This window comes from Helobdella robusta (genome assembly GCF_000326865.2).
Source record: "Helobdella robusta unplaced genomic scaffold HELROscaffold_2, whole genome shotgun sequence".
NCBI lineage: Eukaryota > Metazoa > Annelida > Clitellata > Rhynchobdellida > Glossiphoniidae > Helobdella > Helobdella robusta.
In genome coordinates, this window is record NW_008704083.1 from 5516200 (window position 1) to 5534755 (window position 18556).

Genomic DNA, 18556 nt, shown 5'->3' on the forward strand with positions numbered 1-18556 from the left:
GGCTCGGCTTGGAATTGGATGTTAAGCAAGGTGTGGTCTCAAACAATTTTGAATTCTCCCCGAAAAATTTGTGCTGCGTGCTTACATATATAGCACTGATTACTGTTGCTTTTATAATGAATTTTTATTATATATATATATATATATATATATAAAGTGACTGGAATCCATGTATACAAATAATTAAATTATATTTTATTAGATTATGTTTATATGAAAAGCAATATAGCAGATTCAACCAGCCAACCAGAAAGTTTCGAAGGCGTTCGTTCGATGACTTCAATTTAGTACGGTTAGCATTTTGGTTAAGACTGTATAATAGTGTAGTACATACATTAAATAAGTTTTTTATTGATGTGAATGATTGAAATGATGAAAATGTATGGTTGAAACGAGTATAAATAGGAGCTGAAAAAACGTTGAAATCAGATCAGGCATTTCTGCCTCGCTCGAGTCTATACAACTCTATACAACTCTATAGAGTTGTATAGAGTTGTATAGAGCATAAATCCTATATAGATACCGTTCTTTGCGGTTCTTTTCTTTGCCTACCGGTCGGCTTCTTTGCGTTTCTCTATTTTCATTTAAATTAATTAAATAAATAAGATTTGTCCATTCATCCAGGTTCATTCAGGTTCATTCATTCAGGTTATAGCTTCCAGAGGAGTTAGTCGTGGAGGATCAGAATGGTTGTAATGTCACCCTACATTCAACCTTAACCCTAACTTCCGACTTTACGGTTTCTTAACGGTTTCTTTTTTTGCCAGTATGCTGGCTTTTCCGGCTGGTGGATTTCACCGCGGCTCGTTTCTCTATTTTCATTAAAATTAATTAATTAAATAGGATTTTTTCATTTCATTCAGGTTGAAGCTTCCAGAGGAGTTCATCATGGAAGATGTCAGGCTACGTTCGTTCATTCAGTGGCAAAGAATACCTGCCTGACTGGGATACGTTTTCTTCTTTTTTTCTGTAATTTAACATTAAGTAGGAATGCTCACACGCACACACACGCATACACAATTACATTAAGTAGCTATATAGGTAGGTTAGATAGGCCTAATTTTAATTGTAGGTAGGATAGATAGGGAGCATCCAACACTAATGTAGTTGAATAGGTAGGCAGCGTAAGTTTATCTCTTCTATTTTATCTTGCATCCACATTACACGCACCAGCGTATCACACACACACACACAAATACATACATAAACACATATGTTAGTATTTGAGCGTAATTTTATTTTCATTACACATTCTAATTTATTATTGCTAAGATTAAGAGTAATTTAATTTCATAGGTAGTTAAGAGCAATAATGTAATTCTAGGAAAAATCTTGTAATGTAAATTAAAACGCTGTAAGTGTATCGATAGGTAGGTTAATTGTTAAGTTTTACATTATTATTATTAAGTTGGAGCCCAAGGCATTACGTAGGTGGTGGGGTGGGTGCCGAAAGGCCAATGAATTGGGCTCTTGAGTTTTGTAATTTTAGGTAAGCTAGGACCGTAATGTAATGAATAGGTAAGTTGAGGGTACGATAGCCGATAGACTCTGAATTTCGAAGTCTCTTGTCAGAGGTAAGCCTTGTCGGCCAGTGGTGAACCGGCAATGGTTTACTATCCGGACGGCAATGGTTTACTATCTGCACGGTAATGATTTACTATGCGGCATGGCCATAGTCTACTACCCGCACGGCTTCCGGACGGCAAATGGTTTACTATCCGCAAGGCAGTAGTCTACTATCCGCACGGCAATGGTTTACTATCCGGTGCCCTGGCTGTCGGTGAACCTCTGTGCAAGGAGGGAGAATGAAGGGGAACTTTCGACTATCGTACCATTAACAATTTATTATAGATTAGTTAAGGTAATTGAATAGGTAGATAGGATTATTTTTGTTAAGCAATTTAAGATGCAGGCACCGCTAAGCTTTCCATTCCACGGGCTGTGTTTCAACAACAATCTCGAGGAGGACTGGCACCAGTTTTGGAGGACAACGCAGGAAACGGAAGGCACTCATCATTTTGCCTTTGTCGAATGGACGACGGTAAGTTTTTTTTACATTTTACTCCCTTTATTATTTTCAAATATTATTTATTTGCCATTATTTCCATTTTTATAATTTTTTGCTTCTAAGATTCTAACATTCATTTACTACTAAGCTAATAAAAATAACTTGTCTACAGACTGATGAGAGGTGGGCAGTGGTGGGCGTCAGCATGTTTCAGATGGTGGTCTCATGATGATCGTTCCGATAACAACTCGAAGAAAACAACAACGACGATTTTTGAAGTATGGTTTAGTTTCGTTGTTTTTATTTTTTTCATTCATTCATTTTGTCACACAATCTTTCATTCATCCATTAATTGACTCATTCTATTCATTCATTGAATCATAGATTGGTTAATTCATTCAATCACTCAATCATTCGCTCAATCATTTATTCGTTTGTTCTTTCGTTTTAACATTTATTTACTACTAAGCCAATAAAAAAAATTTGTCTACAGAATGATCAGAGGTGGGTTGTGGTGGGAGTCAGCACGTTTCATGATAGTAATCTCATGGTAAGATAAGTTGCTTCTTACTTTTTTTCAATGGCTTGTTTTTTATTTTAAAAATTTAACTTTTTCTTTCAATTTTGTTTTTTAGTATCCGGTAAAATTCATTTTCTCGGTGCGTATCAGATGATGGTCGGTGCAATGGAGGTTCGTCCGTAGTGGGTGAAGAAGTTTCTGGAGGGTACGCGCGCGCACATTTACATACACGCACACACATAAATACAACACACACGTACACAACATCCATTCATTCGGTGTCGTTGTTGTTATTTTTCTCTTCAACTTTCTATTTTCTTTACCGGACTTAATTTAATTCATAGGTAAGTTGGGGATTGAGATGAGTTGAACAACTGTAGGTAGGCTAGGGCTTAACATTAGTTAAAAAGTTTCAAGTAAAATATTAACATTAACATAAATTAAAAGCTTCAAGTAAAATTAAAATGTTAAAATATGTAAAATAAATGAGTTGAGTTATCATTGCAGGTAAGCTAGGGCCCTGAGAGTAATTTAATTGTAGGTAGGTGACTGACTATTATTCTTGCAACTTTTTAATATTTTTTTTTGTGGTGTGTTTGTTTTCGCTTCTTAGCACCACACAACACCAACAAAACAAACTACAATTTTTTTGTCTTCGCCTTAAATTTTAACATTTTTGAACAATCTTTTTAATAATGTCTATTTATTTATTTGTAAAATGTTGACTGGTTTCTAGTTTCTTAATTTGGTTATATAATTTTTGGATATTTCCTGATTTACTTTGTAAAATATATGCATGCATGAATAATTTCTGTTTGGTATGTTGATTTAGTCATTATGATATGCTGTGAACTGTCCTTACTAAATATTCATGTTTCGTGGTAATTATTTTTTATCGATTGATATTTTGTTATATTTGTTTGTTTAAAATCTGAACTTTTTAAAAATTGATATTTAACAAATTTTGATTTCGTCACTTCATCTTTTGATGATGTCAAATAAAAGCAACTGTTGTGTTTTTCTTTTCTTACTAAAATCTCGAATACAAACATGTACACATAAAGAGACACAGACACACATACATACAAACATACATACTGCCATCATATTTACGCAGTACAATAAACATTCATGTCATTTCTGTCGATGTATTTTAAGTATGTTATACTGTTAATCTTGTTAACTATGATGACGATCATCATCATCATCATCACAACCATCATCAACGAACAACAATAACAACAATATAATAATAATAACAACAACGAAATAAAAATAGTTGTTCTCATTACGCATTTCAAAAGCTTGCATTCTTTTAATACAAGCGTTATATATATATATATATATATAATATAACATGTGTGTGTGTGTGTGTGTGTGTATGAGTTTGTTTGTGTGTGTGCGTGTATGTGTATTGTATATTTTTATCTATTTATTGAAACGTTATTTTTTACGCATACCCCTTGTCTCATTCTCTCTCTCTCTCTCTCTCTCTCTTTCTTACTTTATATATATATATATATATATACATATATGACTGGCTGGCTGGCTGACCGACCGACCGATCGACTGACTGATTGTTTGATTGTTTGATTGATTTATCTCATAGTATTGTATACATGAGAAAAAATCCGATTAAGCCAATCTACGGCTTCAGTAAGCCACTGCTTTTCACCTGACAAAAGCAATTTCTATATTTATATTGACAAAAATAATTGTGATATGAATATATTGATTTATTTAAAGCATTATATGTACAAAAAAGTGCTATCGTAAGAGTTCTATGAAACCCTGTAAGCCACTGCTGTAAGCCAACGTATGATTTCAGCAGCCAGTTTCTTATGAGCACCAGCAGAATGTAAAATATTCATTGAATATAATGAAGATAGTTGTTCAAATAACAATTTTGATTTATTTAGGCCGTTTATTTCATAAGCAAACCAATTTTTAACATGATCGAATAGTGTAAAAAAAAAGGGTGACTATAGTTTAATCCTACTAAGCCAACCTTCGGCTTCAGTAAGCCACCGGATTTCACCGGGCCAAAATCAATTTTTATATTCAAATTAACAAAAATAATTTAATAATACATAATTCTATTAATCATTATTAAAATTAAATAGAATTACTACAATGTTTTAAGCATATTAAATCAAGTAAATATCTCATTTAGCTTGCTCGTTAAAATCCATGCAATTTCGTAAGCCAACAATCCAAGCACGACAAATAGCCCGACCGATAGATCGAATTGATCGATTAGTCCTATTATTCTAGTTATGTGGTTTGGAGCAAGGGGAGACATTACTGAAAATAATTAAAAGTTGAAAAAATTGAGGTTCTTTGCATATCTCTGCTTCAACCCATAAGAAGGTGTTGTATGCTGGTAAATAGGCCTCCCCTTGCTTTGTACCCGTTGAGAAATGTTATAGTTCAATTTCTAAAACTAAATAGATCTACCCGCCGGTTATGAAGTAAAAATTTAAAAAAATAAGCGGTTTTTTGAAAAATTTTAATTTTTAAATGTTAATGACTTTAAAATTGAAAAACATGAATGAAAAACGTTTAACGAAGAAAAGAATAATTCATACAACATAATGTTATAGTTCAATTTCTAAAACTAAATAGATCTATCCGCCGATTATGAAGTAAAAATCATGGAATTATATAACTGGAAGCGCCCTACCAGCGTTTTAACATTGAAATTTTTTTTAAACGGCAAGTTACCTCTGGAAGCAAGTTTCTAAAAATTAATAATTTGTTTTAAAAGTGAAACTATCTTTTTAACAGATACGTTTAAAATTTTGTTACACATTTTGTAATGTATCATATTTTTATAACTTTATAGAGGTTTTGTGGTTTTTCTAGTAAAAATTGGTTTAAAATTTTTTTTTAACTTTTATTATAAGCTTTTATTATTTAGTTTAACTTTTAGTTGTACCGTGGGAGGAACTTATGAGTCTCTTTAAACTGTTGACTATAAATAAATATTGCTGGAAAAACCACTTTGCCGTCTCCGAGATTACCTAATTAATGTTCAAATATTTTTTATATTGTTTTTATATTATGGGTTTATTATTATTATTAGGATGCCTTTGTAAAATGGCTTTTTGTCATAAGAAATACAGAATACAAAGAGTTTTTTTATTTTAATTTATTGGGTATATATATATATATATATATATATATGATGAAAAATTTTAATTGCAGCTATTTACTTTCAAACTATTTACTTTCAAATCATATTTAGACGTTTTGCTCAATGGATGCACGTCTCATCAAGCAACAGCAAAGGCAATCAAAGTATTACAAGTCCAGAATCACAATGCTGCAGGCAACAATAAGAAAACTTATGAATGAATGTAATAAATTAAAAAATGAATTAGCTACATACAAAGGTTTTATGTTATGTAATCATAGCAAAATGAACTGAAATTTTGATTAATTTTTTGTTTTTTTTTTGCTTCTAGATAAAAAACTCTACCATTTAAAAAGAGTTAACAAAGTATATAATGATAGTTACAAGACCTTTTATATGCAGCTGCATTTTCATGGTCCTCATGCATACCAATTTTTAAGAAAAAGTGGACTAACACTGCCACACTCAAGAACATTGAACAAGTAAAATTTTGTTAATAATGATATTCTGTAAACTAATATTGCTATATAAAGAAATATGTACTGCAAATAAAATATTGCAAATGCTCTTTAATCCTTGATTCGATATCAATAAAGCCTCAAATAACGTATAATAAGAAAACTGGTAGGTTTTTTAAAATATATTTTGTTTGTGAAATTGTGAGTTTAAAATATAGCATATTTTGGTAGCATATGCTAGTTTATTCCTTGTGTATTTTATTTATTTCTTGATTTTTTTTTGTTTCCCATTTCACCATAAACATTTGTTTTCAATTTATTTAATTTTATTAATGTTAAATGTTAAGCATAAATTATCAAATGCATTGTTTATTTGTGAAGATGACTCTATTGGATATGTTAACTATGGAGATGGGAATGAGGACATAGTTGCTTCAGAGATGTTGGTTTTTTATGTTGTTAGTCTGAGAGAAGCTTGGAGGCATTCAATAGCTTATTTTTATACAATAGCTTATTTTTTATCATCTCACAAGTTGAAAGATTTTATAGAGAAAGCTATTGATAAGTTACATAATGCTGGAGTTAGGGTAAACAACATTTGTTTTTCTTAAAGATATGTTAAAATTTTTATACATTATATTTATTTTTTAGGGTTGTTTCACTGGTAATGGATGGGTTGGCCACTAATGTTTCGGCATGTGGATTGCTTGGAAGCTCTTTCACATTTTCAAACATGCAAACAAGTTTCTTGTCCCCAACAACCGGCCAGAAAATATATATCATATTTGATGCATGCCACATGCTGAAATTAATGAGGAATATGTTTCATTCTTATATGGTATTTTATAATAATAATCCAATCAAATGGAATCATATCGTAAACTTAGTTAATTATCATCAACAAATCAAAATGAAACTAAAAAATAAATTAACCAAAAATCGTGTAAATTTTGAAAAGCATAAGATGAAAGTTAAATATGCATCTTGAGTCTTTAGTTGCTCTGCGGCTAAATCATTGGAACTCTTAAACGGATTTTGTTTTTTTCTGACGTTTCCGAAACAATAGCTTTTGTGAAAAACATCAATGATCTTTTCCATATATTGAACAGCAAACTGATACTAGATAGAGAATGGAAGCAATCCATTACAAAGAGCAACCTGACAGCCACTATAGATAAACTTTATGAAATGAAAGCCTACTTACTAAGTTTGAAAAATTTAGATGGTGTTACATTTACAAAACTCAAAGGTTTTTTTATATATCTCAATATCTAAACTAAAACTTAATTACAAATAATTTCAGAAATATGGCTTGGACAATTGACATATCCCTCAAAAGGAGTATTAAAAGTAAAATGATATATTTATTTATTTTCTGGTAAAAACAATAAATTTTAATGATTTTCAGATCTGCCAAGAATCAGAAAGATTATTAAAAATAAATAATTATTGTTTTAAGAAAAAACTTGTAATTGAAAGCAATATACTCCCACAATGTGTCAACGAAGATTTATTTAACATGGAAAATCATTTCAATGATGTACAGAATGCAAACCACTATTATGAATTAATAAAAAAAATTATCATATACAACATTAAGACGTTTTAGCTTAACTAAAGAGTTTTCTATCAACATGCAGTTTTAATAAAAGTAAATTAAATAATAAAATGCAACGAAAATTATACTATTTAAATTTATTAAATCAATTGTTTTATTGAATTTGTACAGTGCTCTAATAGATTACATCAGAAGCAAATTCTACAATCTTAGTTTTATCTTTTATATATATTTTATCTTTTATATATATATATATATATATATATATATATATATATATATATATATATATATATTTCACTTTTCAAGATAGTTGAAAGATAAATTTATAATTATGTAAATCAAACATTTTGCAGTTATACAACAAATAAACAAAACTGAAATCCAGAAATAAAAAAAGTAGGACTGATCTAACTATGAGTTAAATTAATTACTAATTATAGCAAGATAGATGTTTTATAATCAACAAGCAAGAAATATAACAATTTACACATAAATATAAAATAAAAGTATACATGTTCATGATCTAGCACCTTCGGGATTATTATATAATGTTAAACTAAAAATTATTAAACATTACATACCTATTCTATTAAAAATCAACAGTTTTATAAAATTTAATTAAATCAATAGCATAATGAATTTCATGTTAGCTTAATATTAATTAAACTATTATTTTTTTAATATATTAATGTCAATTACAGTTGAAATGTTTAAGTTAAAGAATTTGATTTTAACAAATTATTATATAATTAATTTAATATATTAATAAATTATATATAAATCATAGCATTTAAAGTTAAAACAGAAAAAAAAGATTGTTTGCTTTTACTACCAAAAGAAATTTTTAAAACCTCTGTGTGATTAAATTTGGTTTGGGTATATTATGTTGAAAGCAAATATTCCTTTGTATTGTAAGCTTTGGGGTGTGGAAAGATTCTAGTTTAGGACATATGCACAGGAGTTACATCTTAATTTAAAAATTATTAGTTGATTAATTTATTTATAACAATATAAATTGATCATGAGTTATTTTTTTTAAATATTAATAACATTTCATTTTTACAATAAAATTTTTACCCACCTCTTTTCGTTTTCTAGATTCTAATTTAATTTAGGAATGATTCTTACTCTAAAATTTAGTGTCTAATCATCGTGATTCGTGGGTGTTGGGAAAATGAATGAAGAAATCTTTATTTCAGAAAAATGAGGATCGCTAACGAACTTATTATAAATCTTCGATTTTTCTGATGCATCAAAAAAATGGCAATATCTATTTAATTTAACGATTAAATACGGCACATTATAAAGCCTAAAACTTCACGGAATGTTGAAAACGAAATGAATTTTAACAAACGAGCTGAATCGGCCAAGAATCATTAACATAACTTTGGGAAGGACAAGATTTTTTCTAATTATATCTCAGATTTTTCTAAAAATAAATCAAAATGCTCATGAATAATTAATTTTTATGAACTTGCTTCCAGAGGTAACTTGCCCGTTGAAAATTTTTCAATGTTAAAACGCTGGTAGGGCGCTTCCAGTTATATAATTCCATGGTCCATACCTTCCACAACGATCTGACACCCGAAATCCGACTATAAGAATCATTCATAATCTAATTCTATAAAATTTAATAATCATTCTATAAAATTAAAAATAATAAATTTTTTTTACTTAATTAAAAAATAAAGTAGAACTTGTTAGATATTTGCAATGTTCCTTTTTACAGAGATTTGGAAAATTGGAACCTAACATGAACCTTTTTCATGCTATACTGTACATTTGCATATTGCGATCATTCATTTAAACGTGTGTCCAGTTGAGGTTTTTATTTACGTCTTCTTGCTAATGTTTTCTTTCGTTCCGTGGTTCCGGGTTTCTGGTTCAAATTTCAAACATAAAATCTTTTTTAAAAGATTTGCAAATTTTGTGCAACTGAACGTATGATGCCGACTTGAATTTCTCTGCTTTTCAATAAGAAAACCCATTTCGGTTGATTGTTATTTGGCGTTTTCCGTTTTCGCCATACAATACATTCTTAAAAAAACATTTTAATTAAATATAACAAAATTTTGCTAATGAGAAATGTACAAAGAGAAATTCAGATTGAAAACAGCTGCGAAACCAGGATTATATTTGAATCCAGAAATCTCAACTCTTAGTACCTCCAGTGAGCAGCAAATGGAAACATCACAGTTAGTGGGGGGTAGAGGGGAAAGGTTGCAATTTCATTTTCAAATTTAAATTTATTTTCAATACTTTTTCTTTTTACCACGTTTATATATTCAGTTATAAATAAGTAGCAAGGTCATAATAATTGTGGTGCAACATGTATTCATAATGTTTTGCAAGTTTTTACTTATGTGTTGTAAAGTAATGAGCAGTTTTAATTTTATTTTATGTTTAACACTTTAACCTAAAATAAATGCAACAAACAAATTTTTTAAAACAGATCACCATCAACAATGTGCACAAACATGGAATCACTTTTCAGCAAAATGAACGAACTTGATATGGATGATGAACAGCGAAGTAGACTAAAAAAATTTCTCACTCAAAAGCAAAAGGTTGGGGAACTGAATGTTGAAGACTTTGATAAGATTAGTGAACTTGGATCAGGAAATGGTGGTGTAGTCTGGAGAGTTAAGCACAGGCCATCTGATCTCACCATGGCCAGAAAGGTGATTGCCAGTTATTTTTTATTTTGCTGTTTATGAATATACAATATATTATAGAACATTATAACATGGATTAAATTAAATGTTTTAATACTGATATTTTCAATTTATTTAAGAATAAAAATTAAAAAAAAATACATTATAAACCTTTTTTGTTGTTGCACATATTAAAAAAATATTTATTCTTGATTCTGTTTGAAGCTGATACACTTGGAAATAAAGCCAGCTGTAAGGAATCAGATAATAAGAGAACTGATGGTACTTCATGAATGCAACTCTCCATACATCGTTGGATATTATGGGTCTTTTTATGCTGATGGAGAAATAAGCATCTGTATGGAATACATGGTCAGTCATTTTTTATTATTGTTTTTGACGTTTAATCTCATTAATATTGAAATGCAAATTCTACTCTTTTTTAATTGTTTGTTCATAATTTATAATGGCATGTTCACACATGAATGAAGTTTCTTCGTTGACAGATTTAAAATTTTTAAATGGAAATTTTTTTAATGAAAATATTAGTCAGATTTGTTTAGTGTTTTAACAGTAGATTCTATTTTGGACTCATGACCATTTTGATCAAAGTTTAACTATTTTTGAAATGCTGCCATATTTGTTGTCATCCACATCAGTTTGATCATTTTTTTGTTTAACTTTCTCTTTGATCTTAGTCATTATCATCTTTATCATTGTAATATTAGACATCTCCATCAGCATCACATTCTTCATCATTCCATATCATTTTCATCATTCTAATTCTCTTCACTATCAGCAGTAATCATCGTTATTGCTGACATTTTATCATTGTCATCATCTTGATTGTTATCACCATCATAATCCTCATAGACATTTATCCTCACTACCACCACCGTCTTCGTCCTCATCACCACCACCATCACTCATTTATCCATGGTATTAGGATGGAGGATCATTAGATCTTATCTTGAAAAAAGCAGGACGCATACCTGAACCAATTCTAGGAATGATAAGTGACGCAGTCAGTATTTGTCTCACCCATCCTCAATAATAATAATAATAATAATAATAATAATAACAACAACAACAACAACAACAACAATAATAATAATAATAACAATAATAATAATTCTAAATTGATTCGTTGTTTTTCTTCTGATGATTCTGATTCTATCACAAAGCTTCATTTATTTCTGGCATGTTTTTGAGTTGATGATAAACACATGATTGCTTCTCAACTGATTGAGTATTGAATATCTAGCAGATAAAAATAATTTGAAATAATGAAAATCACAAAAAGCAGTTTATTTGTATAAAAATGCTAATGCTGTCTTTGATTCATTGTTCTTCTTTCAATTTGTAATGCTTAAAATTAAAAAAAATATGTTCAACTTAAATTTTAAATTTGGAGAATAATTGTAATAAATTACTTACTATAATAAAATATTCATCTCCTCAAAGGTCCTGAAAGGTCTCAGTTATTTAAGAGAGAAGCACAAAATTATGCACAGAGGTTAGTGTTAGATTCAATGAAGCATTGTTTGCATGCATTCATTGAGTTTCTTCTCTTTCTACATTTTGATTTCTTCTTGTAGCGTTACATTTATGGGATATTGCATTGCATATACACCTGTGCAGTTGTTGTATCACGCCTTCCTTTTTATTAGACTATTAATGCCTATGTACCTATTTGAGTGTAGATACATATAACTGCTTGTACCTGTGTATGCAGGTTTTTATGTTAGCTCACATTTATGAAGATTTTTTGACATTGTTCCTTCATAATGTTCCGACTTTATTTGAATGAACGCAAAATTATTTTTTGCATGCAAAATTATTTTATGCGCTGGTAGAAGATTTATCTGAATGTTTTTTATACATTTTATTGTGCATTGGTGCTCAAACATTACTAACCAGGCAATGGGATTGTTTATGTAAACACTCGCATGTCATCATCATTATCATTTTTTGTGGCAGCATTAATCCTGATGGAAGAAATAGTTGTACAAGCAGTACTGTTTGCAGTACTGAAGTAGTAGTAGTAGTGGCAGTAGATGGTTGTTGTTGTGTCTGTGAGTATAGTTGGTAAAAAGCAAATATGCTGTTGTAGTGGTTTTGTTATTAAGGGCTATATTAAGCAGTTTAACAGTGTTCAAGCTATTTGGGGGTTATCTTTAATATAAAGTATTATTATGTTTTTGTAGCATAATGGCACAAAATGTGGCTGATGTATGTAGCAGTGTGTAGCAGTATGGCTGGGTAGTTAAGTTGCATTTTTTGTCACTGCTTGAGATTAGCGTTGAAACAAAACTTATATAATTGCAGTAAAAGTTATTCGATAACAGCTCTTTTGTTTTGCTTTGCTCCTCTGTAACATTTTTATTTTGCTTTTGCACAAAATGGGCACATTTGGTTTTCCATATTTATGTTTTTTTTCTTATGTACTGGTATATATATTTTTATACTTTTGTGCAGCTCATCATTCAATGTCAATTTGGCTCCTTTTTATGGGCTCAGTGTTAGGGAGGTGATATTAAAAATTCATTCACTGAATAAGTGTGTTTTTTCGTCCGCTGGTTGAATGGCTGGCAGTTGATTGGCTGGTTGGTTGGTTGGCCACTTGGTTGGTCAGTCGGTTGGTTAGTTGGTTGGTTGGTCGGTTGTTTGTTTAGTTATAACCAATAAGATGTTTTGTTTTTTATTTTTTCTCAGTACTTTTAAAAACCAATTTCCTGCAACAAAGTTTTTTTTTCAATTTTTTTTTCAAATTTTGATGTTACATTTAATTTTAAAATGTTTCTTGGTAGGTAAATTATATTATTTTCTCAGTTGTATTTTTCTTGGATTAATTTTAGGCAGATGTTGTTTTTTCATTATCTTGTTTCCCCAGGAAAGTTATAATTTCCTGGAAAATAAAATGAAATATTACTTAAAATATTGTCATTGTTGTTGGTGCATGGCTCTTTCTTATTTCATATTTTCAACATTATACTTTGTTACAGCTGTCAGAGTGATTTCATTGCGCTTTTGATGGTTTATCTGTGCTTGCCAAAATATTTTTCACGCGTGCCTAGTTCTAGATTCATTTTTAAGTATCGATGGTGAGGATGATGATGAGAATGATGACGATGAAAAAGAAGAAGACGATGACAATGATGAAGGCATTGAAGTTTAGGTAGAAAAAAAGGATTGCAATAAATAGTACACACATTCCTGAATAAAAAAATTTTATACTAAAAATTATATATTAGTCTCCATTGCAGTCATTAATCATCAAGTTTTATGTTATTTTTTATTCTTATCTTTCCTTTTAGGTAACTAACTTTAGCGTTATTAATGGGATTGTTATGTTCAAGAATGCTCCATTCTGTTACACTAATGTGTAAAGGTTTCAGTTTTTTCATCAATCTTCTTTTTACATTCTGTTAACATTCATCTATCTTTTTCAAGCTACACAAAAAATATATAAGAATCCAAAATAATTTATATTAATAAGCTTATGTGCGTATGCACACACATCCACACAAAGAACACATCCACTTTGGCCACACATCAACTCAGGCAGGATGTGCTCACACATGCACTGCACACACACAGACACACCTTAGAATGAAGTTGTCATTTCAGTTTTACCATCATTAATAATTCACACGCTTCCACCTATATGATAGTTTTGAAAGAAACTGTTTCACTGGCAGTTGTTTTTTGCATAATTAACTAATAGCTGCAGTAAGGTTCTGCCTAGAACATTAATTTAATTAATATGTAAAGTACTCTGTTGTTTCTGCCGTTAATGATTTTATGTGGCGTTGTGATGATGGCTGTTTTATTGTTTTATTGTTTTCTATTTTTTCATTTTTGCTACTGACGTAAAAGAATATTTCAGTACGAAAAATGTATTCTGTTTCAGATGTGAAACCATCAAACATTCTGGTGAACTCGAGCGGTGAGATAAAGTTGTGTGACTTTGGCGTTAGTGGTCAGCTCATTGATTCCATGGCCAACTCATTTGTTGGGACAAGATCTTACATGTCGGTCAGTCATTTACATTGCATCTCATACTGGAATGAATGCTGTTGTAAAGATGTTCACATGAAAGTTTTGAATTTTTTTTCGAAAAGTTTTGACTTAACATTAACATTATCTCTAGGATCGGATGAGATTGCTAAAAATTTTAACATAGTAACTATATGCAACATGGTACTAAATATATCAATGCATTGAAATATTTAACATCATACCTTATATAATGTTTTTTTTTTCAATCTAGCATAAATTGTTAAGGGTAAGAATAATTTTGTTGATTCAGCCTGAGCGCCTGCAGGGCACACATTACAGCGTGCAGTCAGACATATGGAGCATGGGACTGTCCCTGGTGGAACTTGCAATCGGGAAGTATCCCATTCCCCCGCCTAGTCCCTCTGAGATTGTTGGTGTCTTCGCAGCTGATGCAATATCAGAGCACATCGATGCGGCAAAGATCGGCAAACCATTGACTGGCTAGTATTGGCCTTATTATTATTATTATTATTATTTTTATTAATATTATTACTATAACAGTTTATTGAAAATTAATATAATTTCTTCTATTAACTTTAAAACGTCCTCTAAAAAAATTTAATTGCCATGGAAGAAAACACTTTTTAACAACGTTCATGTTTCTCTGTCAAGATGTGCTAATGTATTTTTATGCACTTCATATTTAATTGGCGTTACTTAAGTGTCTTCATCCTAATTGATCTTCGCATCTTTTCTCATGCCTCTGTTTATTTGACTGTATCCATTCACATTCACAATCCTATACATTCATTGGTTATATCTTTAATAATACCATCACATATGACGGATCTGAATTCACATCACTGTCATAATTATCTTTAATAATTATTATGGCCATGGTATGAAATTCTAATGAATAATAATAATAATAATAATAATAATAATGAACCTGTTTAAAAAGGAGAAGAAAAAAAAACAAAATAAAACATGATTTAAATGTTATAATAATAATATTATGTAATAATAATAATAATAATAATAATAATAATAATAATAATAATAATAATAATAATAATAATAATAATAATAATGAGGATGACATATGCACACGCAGCCTGTCCAGGAAATAGGGAGGTGATAACTGGAGATGGCCCACTTCCCATGTCTGTCTTTGAGTTGCTAGAGTACATTGTGAACGAGGTGTGTTTGTTTGTCTTTAATATTTGTGCTTATGCTGACTACTGCAAGGCAAGTTTAAGTAAGGTCTGAAAATGTTTTCGTTTGAATATTTTATGTTTTTTTTTTCTCTGTCCCAGACACCACCATCTTTGCCTAAGAATTGTTTCTCAAATGAAATTCAGGACTTTGTCAATAGCTGGTAAAAAAAATTACCTGATCAACTAATTTTTTAATTTTCAAATTTTTATTATTTTTGTAATTATTCAGTGTAATTCTATCTTTAATTATGTGGGTATTATTTTGAAGTTTGAAAAAGAAACCTTCTGAGAGATCTGATTTGAAATCCTTAATGGTCAGTTTTGCTATTGCATTACAGTATTTTTTTCAATTTAAGAACTTGTCAGCGTAGAGTAAATATTTCGCATGTTTATAATTCATCAATTCGAATATTATTTATAAATATAATAAGCCTATTCTCCAAATGTCATTCATTTGTTTGTTTGTTTTTAATGTTTTTAAAATGTTTACATGGAATTTATCAAAATGACGACCGATAAATAAATTTTATAAATTGTTGTCAACATTTTTACCGATTTTTTTTTCTTGAATAAATTGTCCATGGCAGAATCATGCCTTCATAAAGAAAACGGAGCAGGAATACGAGAAGGAAGTTAATTTTGGTCACTGGGTCTGCAAAATTATGGATCTAAACTAATTGCACCATTCATTTATTCATTCGTTCATGCATTTTTTCATTCACGCATTCATTCATTTATTCATTCATTCATTCATTCATTCATTCATTCATTCATTCATCCATCCATTAATTCATTCATCCATTCATTCATTCATTCATCTATCCCTCCATCCATCCATCCATTCATTCATTCATTCATTCATTCATTCATTCATTCATTCATTCATTCATTCATTCATTCATTCATCCATCCATTAATCCATTTATTCATCCATTCATTCATTCATCTATCCATCCATCCATCCATCCATCCATTCATTCATTCATTCATTCATTCATTCATTCATTCATTCATTCATTCATTCATTCATTCATTCATCCATTAATCCATTTATTCATCCATTCATTCGTTCATCCATTCATTCATTCATCCATTCATTCATTCATCCATTTTTATCTATTCATTCACGCATTCGTTTATTTAATGCTCTTCTATCAATTAGATCTGTGTTTTAAAGTTTTTTGTACGTCTGTTACGCATATTTAACACATCGTTTTTGGTTTTGCAGATGTTGTTGTTGTCGTTGTTAGCGTCAGTGATGTCAATGATGATGTTGTTGGTGAACATCGCTCGTTATCTAAACGCATTTTCGAATATCTAGTTGTGACTTTATTTTTCTTTTTTTTTGTTTGTTTGTTTGGCATTTTTAAAATTCCATTCGTTGATATATTTTTTGATGAAGCTCTGAACTTGCGCAATTTTATTTTGGTTCGCATGTAACGTTTTTACCGTCTAGTATGTGGATGTTGAATAAATTAAAAACAAGTCATGTTTTATTTTTAATCTCTTACGGAGAACATTGTGTGATGTTAAAATCTAGTGTGCATGTGTATGTATATATATATATATATATATATATATATATATATTTTTACAATATTTTATAAATTCTACCGAATGTTTGGCGTTAATATATTTGTAGTTCGTTTTTTCGATTTTTCTCACTAAAGTTTTTTGGTGAACGTTTAGTTTATTAAAATTTAAAATAAACTTATTTTTCGAATTCATGATGCAAATAAGGCCATATTTCGATTCCGAATGAATCATCGTCAGTGCTCCTTGCTGTATATATAGGAAAATATTGACTTTGTCAAGATTAACTTTGACGCTCTAAAAATTAACTTTGGTGTTGTAAAATTGAACTTTGATGCGAATTAGGTGTCAGGTTTCTTAATTGGCTGGTCATCTTCTTTGGTCTCCTTTTCTTCATCGATAGCATCATATTCTTCTTTGTCACTATTTACCATGCTAGTTTTTATTACTTCTTTGTTTTCGTTGTTGGTTAAGTGCCGGGTTGGAAGCGAGGTTGTCATTTTTTGTTGTATATTTATTTTTGGTTTATTTACAACAATAAAAAGACGTCTCACCTAATACAACAATAAAAAGACGTCTCACCTAATACTGAAAAACAACTGCAGTCCTAGAGATAACTAGAGTTAAAGCGTAATCACGTAATATATGAATTTAATTGCCCCTTTGACGGCTGTGCACGTCAACATGACTCATATATCGGGATTACTACTACCTCACTGACTAGAAGGCTTACGATGCATAAACAGAGTGGTGCTATCAAATCTCATTTGGACTCAACACACTCAATCACAATTAGCCGTGAAATCCTCGACAGCAACACCAAAGTAATATACCAGAACAGCAACTACACGCATCTTAAAATTGCAGAAGCAGTCCTAATCGACACCAATAAACCAAAAATAAATATACAACAAAAAATGACAACCTCACTTCCAACCCGGCGGTTAACCAACAGCGAAAACAAAGAAGTAATAAAAACTAGCATCGTAAATAGTGACAAAGAAGAATATGATGCTATCAATGAAGAAAAGGAGACCAAAGAAGATGACCAGCCAATTAAGAAACCTGACACCTAATTCGCATCAAAGTTCAATTTTACAATACCAAAGTTAATTTTTAGAGCGTCAAAGTTAATCTTGACAAAGTCAATATTTTCCTATATATACAGGAAGGAGCACTGACGATGATTCATTCGGAATCGAAATATGGCCTTATTTGCAGCATGAATTCGAAAAATAAGTTTATTTTGAATTTTAATAAACTAAACGTTCACCAAAAAACTTTAGTGAGAAAAATCGAAAAAACGAACTACAAACATATTAACGCCAAACATTCGGTAGAATTTATAGAATATTGTAAAAATTATGGTCTATTACCAACATATATATATATATATATATATATATATATATATATATATATATATATATATATATATATATATATATAAAATATGCATATGTTATA

The 18556-nt window shown here is 30.0% G+C and overlaps 2 protein-coding genes across 2 annotated transcripts; both read left to right on the top strand.

Annotated features, from left to right (window-relative positions):
- Positions 1-1750: 1750 nt before the first annotated feature.
- Positions 1751-5885, top strand: HELRODRAFT_160482 (hypothetical protein; the record flags this gene model as incomplete). The annotated part of the gene is made up of 4 exons (XM_009017438.1): positions 1751-1861; positions 1913-2041; positions 2502-2558; positions 5736-5885. 4 exons carry the CDS (start codon positions 1751-1753, stop codon positions 5883-5885), a joined length of 447 nt encoding a protein of 148 aa, XP_009015686.1.
- Positions 5886-10148: 4263 nt separating this feature from the next.
- HELRODRAFT_155691 (hypothetical protein) lies at positions 10149-16233 on the top strand (the record flags this gene model as incomplete). Its single annotated transcript, XM_009017439.1, has 11 exons — positions 10149-10364; positions 10563-10709; positions 11284-11361; positions 11802-11853; positions 14251-14375; positions 14650-14843; position 15062; positions 15474-15539; positions 15656-15717; positions 15825-15870; positions 16144-16233. 11 exons carry the CDS (start codon positions 10149-10151, stop codon positions 16231-16233), a joined length of 1077 nt encoding a protein of 358 aa, XP_009015687.1.
- Positions 16234-18556: the final 2323 nt, after the last annotated feature.